At 41.1% G+C, this 12,322-nt stretch overlaps 1 protein-coding gene across 1 annotated transcript in view; it reads right to left on the bottom strand.

Moving 5' to 3' along the window:
* Nucleotides 1-1,545, bottom strand: part of LOC119578567 (charged multivesicular body protein 7-like) — a 12,777-nt gene extending 11,232 nt beyond the window's left edge. The window contains exon 1 of the mRNA XM_037926135.1: nt 1,507-1,545. Within this exon, the coding sequence (XP_037782063.1) occupies nt 1,507-1,545 (39 nt within the window). The remainder of the gene's footprint in view (nt 1-1,506) is intronic.
* Between the last annotated feature and the right edge of the window lie 10,777 nt (nt 1,546-12,322).

The following is a 12,322-nucleotide window of genomic DNA, read 5'->3' as shown; positions in this document are numbered from 1 at the left end:
CAGAATGGAAGCGAAGGATCGGGCGGACTATGCGCCGGGTGGCCGGCATATGGGAGAAGGCGGAGGATGTGGGAAGCAAGGACTCTATCAGCAGGAGAAAAGCCGTTGTTCAAGTTGAAATTAGGCAGCAGCTTTATTGGGGAGGATTCCACTAGTCTGCGGGCGTGGACATCAGTGGAAGGAAAGGCAATCCGTGCCGCTGACCAGTCCATCTGAGGACCAGTGTCCCACTGATGGCGTTGTTGTTGTGTCCCCTGGATACAGCGTACTTATTTTGAGACAGATGCTTGGTGAGACTGGCGCCAAAGTACTGCTTATCAGAGGAGGCAAAGGGAACAGCATAGGTGCCCACCTTCGAGGTAGAGGGAAGGCTGGTATGGACCAGGTTGCGACGGAGAGTGTTCACCTGGCGAAAGATTAGCCTACAGTTAAGAGGGTGAAGAGGGCGATGGAGAGAGTAGATCTCCTCAGTATAGGGCAGGCTGAGGACGGCCAGGTGAGGAGTCTCTTTAGGAGGAGAGTCGAGGAAGAAGGTACGCCGTGCCCTGGATAACGCGACGTCAAGAACATGACCAGGGTAGCCCAGTTTGGAGAATGAGCAATGCAGGAAGTCGATCTCTCCATCCAGGTACTGGGGGTCACAGATGCGGAGGGTGCGAAGGAACAGCGAGGTGGCAACAATGTATATCATCATCAATAACGGTATGCTCATGTTTGAGCAGCCGTGGACCTCTCCACCATCCTTCGCCACTCAACTCGATCTTACGCTTTTCTTTCCACTTGTACCATCGACAGCCCGCAAATATCTTTGATGTTGTCGCTCAGTCTTGTCTTCGGTTTGCCTCTTCCTCTGTTTCCTATCACTATCCCTGTCAGCAAGTCTTTCTCAATACTTTTACTTCTCATCACATGACCAATAAACTTTAATTTCCTCCTGTTCAAGATGTCCAACAGCTGGTCTTTACAATTTATTTTTCTCAGCACTTCATCATTCGTCTTCTTCTCTGTCCAGCTAATACGCAGTACTCGTCTGTAACACCACATTTCAAAACTATTGATCTTTTTCTTGTCTATCTACTTCAGCACTTCAGAACCATATGATGCAATTGGGAAAACTAATGAGTTCAATAACCTCAGCTTTGTCCGTAAGGTAATGCTTCAGTCTTTCCAGATGTTATTGAGAGCAATTGTGGCGTTTTTGGCAATGGCAATTCTTCTTTGTATCTCCGGTGAATCATCATATCTATTAGTTAAAACAGCTCCAAGATAAGTGAACTCTTTCACATTTTCCACAATCATTCCATTGATTGTAACATGTTCATCATTGTTCATTGCCGGTTATCTTTGAATCTTCATGATCTTAGTTTTCTTGGCATTAAGAAACAAGCCAGCCTTTTTGCTTGCTTCTCTAACTTTATCTAGTAGTTGTTGTAGTTCAGTGATACTGCTGGCAATCAAAACTATATCATCGGCGTACCTTAGATTTGATATTTTGTATCCTCCAACATCTACAGTTCCTTCAAATTTCTCTATAGCATCTCTCATAGTTGTTTCAGAATATATGTTCAAGAGGTGTGGAGACAGAATGCAACCCTGTCGCACTCCTTGTTTGACTTCGAACCATTCTGTTAACCCATAAGTGGTTCTTACAGCTGCTTGTTGTTGGTCATACATGGCTTTTATTAGTTGGATGATGTGTTTTGGAAACTTCATATCGTTCATGTTATTCCAGAGGATATCGTGATCAACAGTATCAAAAGCTTTCACATAATCGATGAAACACAAGTATAGGTCTTTTTGATGTTCTTTGTTTTTCTCTATGATCAATTTTAGATTTAGAATCTGGTTTCTGGGGCGAAAACCTGCTTGTTCGTCTCCAATTTCCTCTCTTAACTTCAACTTAGTTCTTTCAGCAATAATTTTCAACAAAATTTTGCTGCTGTGACTTATTAATGCAATTATCCTATTATTGTTGCATTGGAGTTAAGTATGGGAGTAAAGATTGATTTTACCCAGTCTTCTGGCCATCTTCTTTTATTCCATATTTTTGTACAGAGTTTGTAGAAGTATTCAACACTTTCGCCAGCATTCTTAATTAGTTCTGCTGTTATTTCATCTATTCCCGGGTTCTTGTTATTCTTTACTTCTTTTATGGCTTTTATAACTTCGTCTAGCAGTGGCGGTGGTTCATCTTCGTTGTCACTGAGTGTAATTAATGTTGTTGTTAGATCTTTATTCTTTTTGTATAGGTTGGAACAATATTGATTCCATCTATCTTTGACTTCTTTTCCATCACATAAAACAAGTCCATCTTCAGTTTTGATAGTGTCCATTGTAGGTTTAAATTTTCGTGTGATGTTTCGTACTCCTTGGTAGAGTTCTTTAGTTGTCTCATTGATAGAACAGTTTTCAATTCTCTGGCAATGTTCATTTAAATATTTTTCCTTATCTTGTCGCAATAATCTTTGAATTTTTGTATTTTGTTTTTTGTAAATTATTTTTTCAACTGGATTATTGATACCCTTTGATTTTAGGCATCTTCTTGTTTCAATTTCACCTATTGTTTTTTCAGATATCCAGGGGGAATTTCTCTTTTTCTTTTTGGCGATAGTTTCTTAAGCAGTGCTCAGCAAGAGTTCTTTTCCTTCTTCCCCCAACTCATTTGGGGTTTTACCATCTTCACATTGATTGAGTATTTCAAATTTGTTTGACACTGTAATTCTGTAATTGTTACCAAGAGTTTTGTAATCGAGCTTTAGAGGTGGTGTTAGACGCTCCATCTTTTTGAGTCTTATTTGAAAGTCGATAGTTAGTAGTTAGTGGTCACTGTTGCAGTCGGCACCAGGTCTTGTCTTGGCATTTTTTTATGCAACTTTTCCATTTTTGGTTCAGCACAGTGTAGTCAATTTGGTTGCGTGTTCTTTTGTCTGGTGAAAACCACGTGTACAAGTGTCTTGGGTGGTGTTGGAACAATGTATTGGCTATAACTAGATTATTTGTACTACAGAATTCAATGAAATCTTTACCTCTTTCATTTATATCTCCAAGGCCGAATTTTCCACAGGTGTCATTTTTTGGATAATTTTTGCCTACTTTGGCGTTGAGGTCTCCCATGATTACTTTTACATCTCTGTTAGGGATTGTGTCTAAAGTATCTTGGAGAGTTATAAAAAAATTCCATTTCTTCATCACTTGCAATGTTGGTTGGTGCGTAGCATTGTATAATACTAATGTTATGAGGTTTTGCTTGTATTCTGACTTTTAAAATGCGATCATTTATTGGGCTGTACCCAATTAGTACATTTGCAGTTTTTTTCGTGAGAATCATAGCAACTCCGTGACTATAATTTCCTTCTTCTTTTCCAGAAAAAAGAACTGTCTTGTTTTCTTTTGTTTTGAAACTTCCATTACTTTTCCAATTGGTCTCACTTATTCACTTATTCTCTGAGTCTAGCCGCCGTGGTGAACGGACGTGTTTTTACCTCCTCTCCGCAGCCGCCTAACAGCTCAGCAAACCATGGCATCTCATGGTCCCGCAGAGTCAGAGGGAAATCTGACTACCCCCCCCGGGTCACAGGAGGCCAACCAGGGAGCTTCCCCGGTGCTTCCTCGGGCAGCTAGCCCGAGCTCTCATCCCCAGAGTGTAAGGGGACCCTTGGCCCAGGGTTTCGTGCCCCCTTCCCAGGGTAATGGGACCTCCGCCCTAGGATACGGGCCCCTTGGCAGCGAGGTCAAAGCTCCCCCGCCCATGACGATGGGCACCCCCACGGTAGCCAGGGTCAAGGCTGCCCCCCTGCCCAGGGCAAAGGGCGACTCAGCAACCCGGACAATCACAGCAGCCCGATCAGAAATAACAACGAAACCAGCAAATGCAGTGATAACAGTGAGGGCAATGAAGAAACAAATCAGATAAATGGAAACAGTGAATGCAGTGCAGACAGAAAGGCCGTGTATCATTTAGGCAACATAACCATAGTGCTGAACACAATCCTATGCTTTATTGCCACAAAAAAAGCCTGGGCTCGGATGGTTCTATGTGATCAAATCAGGAAACTGTACAGCCCGGACGAGATCGACAACGCCTACAATATCATTCTACATATATCAGACTCTAGAAGAACAAGAAATATAACCAAAGACATTAAAAGGATGACAAACTTCATAGTGCATACCATGATCGATCAGTGCTTAAAAAAAGGACAACATAGTGTTTGCTACAACAACGACAGACACACCAGCCACTGATTGGTCTCCACCTCCAAAGAAAACAGGTATTTCTGCACCTTTTGTGAAAAATTTTCAAAAATCAAAACACAGAGATACACAAACACAACACGAACCCTCCTTCATCAATCAAGATCTTATTGAAAATAAAATTGATTTGCTGATCGGAATGTTCTCCGAACAGCAATCTGCAATAAACAGTTTGATTAGCCAAGATGCGATGCCTTCTCGGCCGCAGGAATGCGAAAGGAAGCATTAGTCACAACATTCTCTACCCCATCCCAGCACGTACATCGACCTCCCAACCCCTGCCCACGATCAATCTGCCTACCAATCCTTCCCTTTCGCATCCCCTCCCCCTGTCAGAATGTCCTCTACCACTACGCCACAAAATGAATCTACACAAAATCACACTCCTACACCTTCCACGGCAGTACCCACGAACAACACCTCTCCCAGTCCCCCTCCACCCCCATCACCCTCCCCCGACACTCCGTCCCCTCTACCCTCTCCCTCTCTACCCACTCCGACCCAGCACACTCACGACCTTGCTGACGCGCCAGCCACCCCTCGTCCGGAGCCACGCAAGCATTTGCCCAATAACAAAGCTGAGGCGTCTGCAACCAGGATGAGGAACGAAGCTTCAACACAAGTAACACCAAGAAGAAGCTACGTTAGAAACAGTAAAAGGAAAAACAAGCAAAAACATCTTCCACCAAACCGCCACTGGGAAGACGCGACACACCACCACGTGCCTGGAGTACCCGCCCTCCTACTTCCCCTCCTACATCCACAAGCGCCACAACTAGTCATCAACAACTACTCGGATCGAGCGGAAACACGGCAACAAATAAACGAGCAGCCGCAGGATGATGAAGGATTCATTCCTGTCAACTCTCGAAAACAAAGAAGAAAAACAAGGGAGGAACGCCACTCGCCAAAACCCTTGCAAGGCGCCGACCGACCTAAGGTAGTGTACTTATACATTACAAGTTGCCACCCTGACACGCAAGAGGAAGATATTGAAGACTTCCTGGAAATAAATTTAACCATATTTCTAATGTGAAAGCTTTTAAAAACTAAAATGACACATAATTATTACTCCAGTTTCACAGTCACTATAAGGGGCAAAGATATAAACCAGATCTTTTCCTAGAATCCGACGTCTTTCCCACCAATGTAAAAGTGTTCCTAAACAGAAACAAGTACAACGGCGAACAGAATGTTTGACGTTGCAAATCCGGCGGGCAAACCAGTAAACACTATCAGAATAGAACACATTAATGCACAGTCCCTCCTCGGTCATTTCGACGAAATCAAACTGTTAATTAAGGAGAGAAATATTGATATTTTGTGTATTAGTGAAACTTGGCTTCACCAAGAAATATCAAGCAATTTCATCAGCATCCCAAACTTTCATGTTTATAGATGTGATGCAGGACGTGGAGGTGGAGTCTGCATATATGTAAGCGATACCCTTAAATCAAATAAGATTTCCTCTACAATTGTAAATCATACTTCTGTAGAGGACATCTGGGTAACCGTACAAAGCAGTATGTGCCCTTCCTTCCTCGTCGGCACAATCTACAGACACCCTCATGCCACCATAGAATCTTTTGATTATTTGGAATATTTACAGAGAAATGTCACTAAAGAGAAAACCTCTTTTTATCTTAGGTGACTTAAATGACGATCTAAATAAACCAAATGCAAAGTTACATGGGATAATCAATAAAAATAAACTAGAACAACTTATAAAGAAACCTACAAGGATTACAGAAAACACCTCATCCATATTAGATGTTATAATAACAAACAGACCCGATATCATACTTCACACAGACGCTGTCCCATGCCACATTGCAGATCACAAGCTTTTAACCTTGACCATAAATGTAAAAAACCAAAGCGAAAACCAGTCACTAAAACCTCTCGCGACTTAAACACAATACAATCCTCAGTTACTCTGCAACATATTATTGCCAACAAATCATTACTCTCAGAGATCTTAACAACAGATGACGTGAACAGACAAGTAAATATTCTAACACATGTGAAAAAAAACGGCATCGATGCCTCCGCACCTTTTAAAACAAAAACGTCCTCCTGCCCCTTGGATAAGTGACAACATTAAGCGGGCCATAAATGATAGAAATAATACTCATAAAGCTCTCAAAATAAACAGATATGACACCGCCTTGCAGGCTGAATACAAACATAAGAAGAGGAATGTGAAAACACTCCTCCTTTGAGCGAAAACAAATTACTTTAAAAGTAAATTTCAATGAAGTAGAAACGATTCTGCCGAAACATGGAAACTAGTAAATACACTAGTACCTAAGGAGAAACAAAATACAGACATTTCCATAAACAACATAGAACACTTTAATAACTTCTTTGCAGAAATCGGTAGACGCACTTATGAACAGACAATCGCCCCTACATATCAACACAACATAAACGAAAACGAGGCCTACAACAAACTTTTTCAGACCGCAGCCAGTAGGAGTAGAAACAATTATTCTGACAATAAAACACTTAAGAAAGACGAACTCCGTGGGAGCGGATGGCATTGCACATCGTTTCATAATTGATAGTTTACCAGCAATTGCATACTATTTGACAGTCATTATTAATACATCCATAGTCACCGGTGTTTATCCTTCACTCTGGAAACATGGTATCATAACACCTATTTTCAAATCCGGTGACAGAGACGAAATTAATAATTATCGACCCATCACTATACTACCAATAATATCTAAAGTTCTCGAGAAAATAGTTGCAAACCAATTAACATCATTTTGGAGAATAACCTTATATCTAAACACACAACACGGTTTTTAGGAGTAACTATCAACCGAAACAGCATTATTAAAAGTCACAGATGAAATTTATAAAAATATAGACAACAACCAGATCAATTTGCTCACTCTGTGTGATTTATCGAAGGCCTTTGACAGTGTCAGCCATGAATTACTTGTAAAGAAACTAACAAATCACGAAATTGATCATTTTTGGTTCAAAAGTTACCTGTCTGCAAGAACACAATCAGTCAAAATCCATGAAAAGTATCATCAAAGCAAACCAATTTTCGTTCGGTGTTCCACAAGGATCCATCCTAGGCCCAATCTTATTTATATATCATTAATGATCTGTCATCAATTGTAAGAAACTGTCTTCTTATTCAGTATGCCGACGACTCTCAATTCCTTCACGCTGCTCTGTTAACAACCTAAATGAATTGATAGGAAAAACCAAACAAACCTAACAGAAGCAAAAAAATACTTCGATATGAATGGCCTGAAACTAAATCCACAAAAAACAAAATGTATTTTATAGGCAGCCGTCAGAACATAGCAAAAATACCCACAGACACAATTATAGACTTCCAAGGTTGCTGCATCAAACCCAACACAACAGTAAAAAATCTAGGGGTACACGTAGATAGATACATGACATTTGAGACACACATTGATCATATCTACAGAAAAGTAATGGCACTTTGATATACTTAAATCACATCAAAAATAAAATACCCACAGAAACAAGAATTGCTGTTATACAAACACTAGCACTTAGTATCATTAATTACTGTCTTAACATCTGGGGCTCCACAAACAAAACACAAATACAAAGGACCCAAAAACTACAGAACTTCGCGGCAAGAGTAGCACTAGGAAATATAAACAAACTAAAAGGCTAAAAGTACATCAGAAATACACCTATAAACACATGTATTCTAATCCATAAAATCATACAAGGAAATTACCCAAACTGGCTATTACCTATACAAACAACAGGTAACATAACAGGTGTCCATACAAGGCAAAATAACTCCCTATATATCAGAAGATCGAACACAGAAACCGGGGCAAGAAATATGCAAATCCGAGGACTGGTGATCTGGAACCAACTACCAGAATATATTAGAAATATCTCCAACCAAAAGACATTTAAAACAAAAGTGAAAGAACATCTACTGAAATATCAATGACATCAGGCGTTCAAACATCAAGCCAAGCACGATATTTCAGTCTTTTGTGATATTAATGTTCTGTCTAATCTTGTTAAACAAACATTGTATAATATCTATGTATCTAACATCTTATTACATAATGTAAATAATATATATGTAAATAGAATACCCATTGTAATTAATGGAATAAAGTGTTTGAATTTGAATTTGAATTTGAATATTCCTAGTATTTAAATGTTGTATCTATCCATTTCGTTACAGACAGTATGTAATTTACCCATCTCTTTCATTTTCCTTACGTTCCACGTTCCGATTTTTAATGTGTTTCTTAATTGGACATGTTTTTTTTTTATCTTCTTTGTCTTCCAGATGCATATTTAACATTGTCAGCCTGGTTGCCCACTGAATAACGCGCCCCTTGATAACCCACGCGACGGGCGATGTGGTATGAATTATCATTTCTGTATTTAATCATTGATGTAGAGGTTTGTCATGAGAAAATAAAAGTTGAGTGGAATCCCCCAGGCTCCTTCTCAACTCGCAGTCTCCAACTAACTAGGAGGAACTATCTCTGCCGCTTTAAAACAGTTACACTGTAATACGCCAAACATATTATTTGGTGAAACCAGTAATCAGTAGAACTGAAGGGTATATACATATATAGATTCTTAAATACATTTCCATACATATATACAGAGGCCACGGTGGCCAAGTGGTTAGAGCATTGGACTCAAGACTGTCACGACGGCAATCTGAGTTCGAGGGTTCGAGTCACCGGCCAGCGCGTTGTTCCCTTGGGCAAGGAACTTTGCCTCGATTGCCTACCTAGCCACTGGGTGGGCAAGCCAGCCCAAGTCAGTGCCGGTCTCAGACCCAGGTAAATAGAGATGGTGACTCGATAAAAACACCGGGCAGAAGGCAATGGCAAACCACCACTCTAAATTGCCAAGAAAAATCATGAAAATCCATGTACGCCAACATCCTTATGGGATAGGGCACTTGGAAAAAAAAAAAAAAAATACATACTGCATTGAAGTCGCCCAGAACAATGCGAATATCTCACGGGGGCAATTGTCTGCCACAGATGAGAGTTTGTCGTAGAACACCTCTTTCACATCGAGTTTGCAATCAGAAGGAGCATATACAGTAATAAGAGACATGAAGCCAGAGGCATGCTTCAGCCTCAATGCCATAATACGCTCATCAACTGGTGTCACCTCAACTGCCAAGGGCTGAAGTCGGCTGAAGATGGCTATGACTAATCCCTAGACGTGGTGACCATTACTGCAGACCAACCAGTAGTAGGTGTACCCACCCATACTGATTGTGCCGCATACTGATTGTGTCTTCTCACCTCCGAGAGGGTAGCCACCTCAACTCCAAATCGCTCCAATTCCCTTTATAGCAGAGGTAACCACTTATCCTGCTACAAAGACTGGATGTTACAAGCGCCTACCCAGAAAGCTCGCCTGAGGTTAAGCCTCAGGCGATGCCCCAAATAAACGGGGTTGGCAGGCTGTGGGAGCCCCTGTCAGCCTGTGGGATTCCCTAGGGTTTTACCCCACAATCTTCATGGTGGGTTGGCGCAGGCGGGACAAGTAACTTTCATTCCGATCCTGCGCCCAGACATTTGCCCTCCCAACGGGACCCACAGCCCGCCTTGATTGCTGGGTAGGAGGGACAGCACCCTTCCCCCCAGCATATCCATTCATTTGAGTGGTTGCCGGTGAGCATCTGGGCGGAGGAGGGCTGGCAAGGCCCACCTCCCCTGAGCCACCCAATTACCTCAGGGTGGCTAAGGGACAGTTGGGACAGAGCCAGGGCGTGCCACACACTGATGGGCCATAGCTCCATACCTCTGGGGCCTCCTGCTGCTCTGAGATCCCCCCCAGTTTAGGCTGGCACCATAAGGTGGCCACAAGGAAGCACTGCAGAAGTCTCGATGACAGAGAGGCTATGAACTGGCAGGGGGGGCTTATGCAGAGCTGCTCCCTTTTTCACACTAGGCTAGCCATTGGTGGCTACTGCAAGCGAGAAGGCATGCAATCAATTAACACTATCATCGCTTCACATCACCTTGCGCATAAAGTACCCACCCATGTATATGTGTGCATATATACATATATATATGTATTCGAATGTGATATATATATATACTCACCTATAAAGGAAACTTGCCAGAGAATTGAAAACTGTTCTATCAATAAGACAACTAAAGAACTCTACCAAGGAGTACGAAACATCACACGAAAATTTAAACCTACAATGGACACTATCAAAACTGAAGATGGACTTGTTTTATGTGATGGAAAAGAAGTCAAAGATAGATGGAATCAATATTGTTCCAACCTATACAAAAAGAATAACATTAATTAATTACACTCAGTGACAACGAAGATGAACCACCGCCACTGCTAGACGAAGTTATAAAAGCCATAAAAGAAGTAAAGAATAACAAGAGCCCAGGAATGGATGAAATAACAGTGGAACTAATCAAGAATGCTGGCAAAAGTGTTGAATACTTCTTCTACAAACTTTGTACAAAAATTTGGAATGAAAGAAGATGGCCAGAAGACTGGGTAAAATCAGTCTTTGCTCCCATACCTAAAAAGGTAACACACTCCAATGCAACAATAACAGGACAATTGCATTAATAAGTCACAGCAGCAAAATTTTGTTGAAAATTATTGCTGAAAGAAAGAAGTTGAAGTTAAGAGAAGAAATTGCAGACGAACAAGCAGGTTTTTGCCCTGGAAAAGGTACCAGAAACCAGATTCTAAATCTGAAATTGATCATAGAGAAAAACAGAGAACATCAGAAAGACCTATACCTGTGTTTCATCGATTACTTGAAAGCTTTTGATACTGTTGATCACGATATCCTCTGGAATAACACGAACAATATGAAGTTTCCAAAACACATCATCCAACTAATAAAAGCCATGTATGACCAACAACAAGCAACTGTAAGAACCACTAATGGGTTAACAGAATGGTTCGAAGTCAGACAAGGAGTGCGACAGGGTTGCATTCTGTCTCCGCACCTCTTTAACATATATTCTGAAACAATTATGAGAGGTGCTCTGGAGAATTTTGAAGGAACTGTAGATGTTGGAGGATACAAAATATCAAATCTAAGGTATGCCGATGATATAGTTTTGATTGCCAGCAGTATCACTGAACTACAACAGCTACTAGATAAAGTTAGAGAAGCAAGTGAAAAGGCTGGCTTGTTTCTTAATGCCAAGAAAACTAAGATCATGAAGATTCTAAGATAACCGGCAATGAACAATGATGAACATGTTACAATCAATAGAATGGTTGTGGAAAATGTGAAAGAGTTCACTTATCTTGGAGCTGTTTTAACTAATACATATGATGATTCACCGGAGATAAAAAGAAGAATTACCATTGCCAAAAATGCCACAGTTGCTCTCAATAACATCTGGAAAGACCGAAGTATTACCTTACGGACAAAGCTGAGGTTATTGAACTGTCTGGAAAGACCGAAGCATTACCTTATGGATAAAGCTGAGGTTATTGAACTCATTAGTTTTCCCAATTGCATCATATGGTTCTGAGTGTTGGGTGCTGAAGAACAGAGAAGAAAACGAATGATGAAGTGCTGAGAAAAATAAATTGTAAAGACCGGCTGTTGGACACCTTGAACAAAAGGAAATTAAAGTGTATTGGTCATGTGATGAGAAGTAAAAGTATTGAGAAAAACTTGCTGACAGGGATGGTGATAGGAAACAGAGGAAGAGGCAAACCGAAGACAAGACTGAGCGACAACATCAAAGATATTTGCGGGTTGTCGATGGTACAAGTGGAAAGAAAGGCGCAGGATCGAGTTGAGTGGCGAAGGATGGTGGAGAGGTCCACGGCTGCTCAAACATGAGCATACCGTTATTGATGATGATATGTATATGTTTGTCCTGGGTAAGGCAATAAACTGCACCCTGGGGTTCCCTTGAACAAGGATAGCACCCTATTAGCTCCCTATACCAGGGTTGAGGTGAAACTTTCGGCAGCAGGGCAGTGGATATCTGGTGAAAACACCTTCAGTTCTACTAATTACTGGTTTCACCAAATAATATGTCTGGCGTATTACAGTGTAACT

The sequence above is a fragment of the Penaeus monodon genome, chromosome 11 (genome assembly GCF_015228065.2).
Source record: "Penaeus monodon isolate SGIC_2016 chromosome 11, NSTDA_Pmon_1, whole genome shotgun sequence".
NCBI lineage: Eukaryota > Metazoa > Arthropoda > Malacostraca > Decapoda > Penaeidae > Penaeus > Penaeus monodon.
The sequence above is the reverse complement of the archived record's forward strand: the minus strand, read 5'-3'. Positions and strand labels throughout refer to the sequence as shown.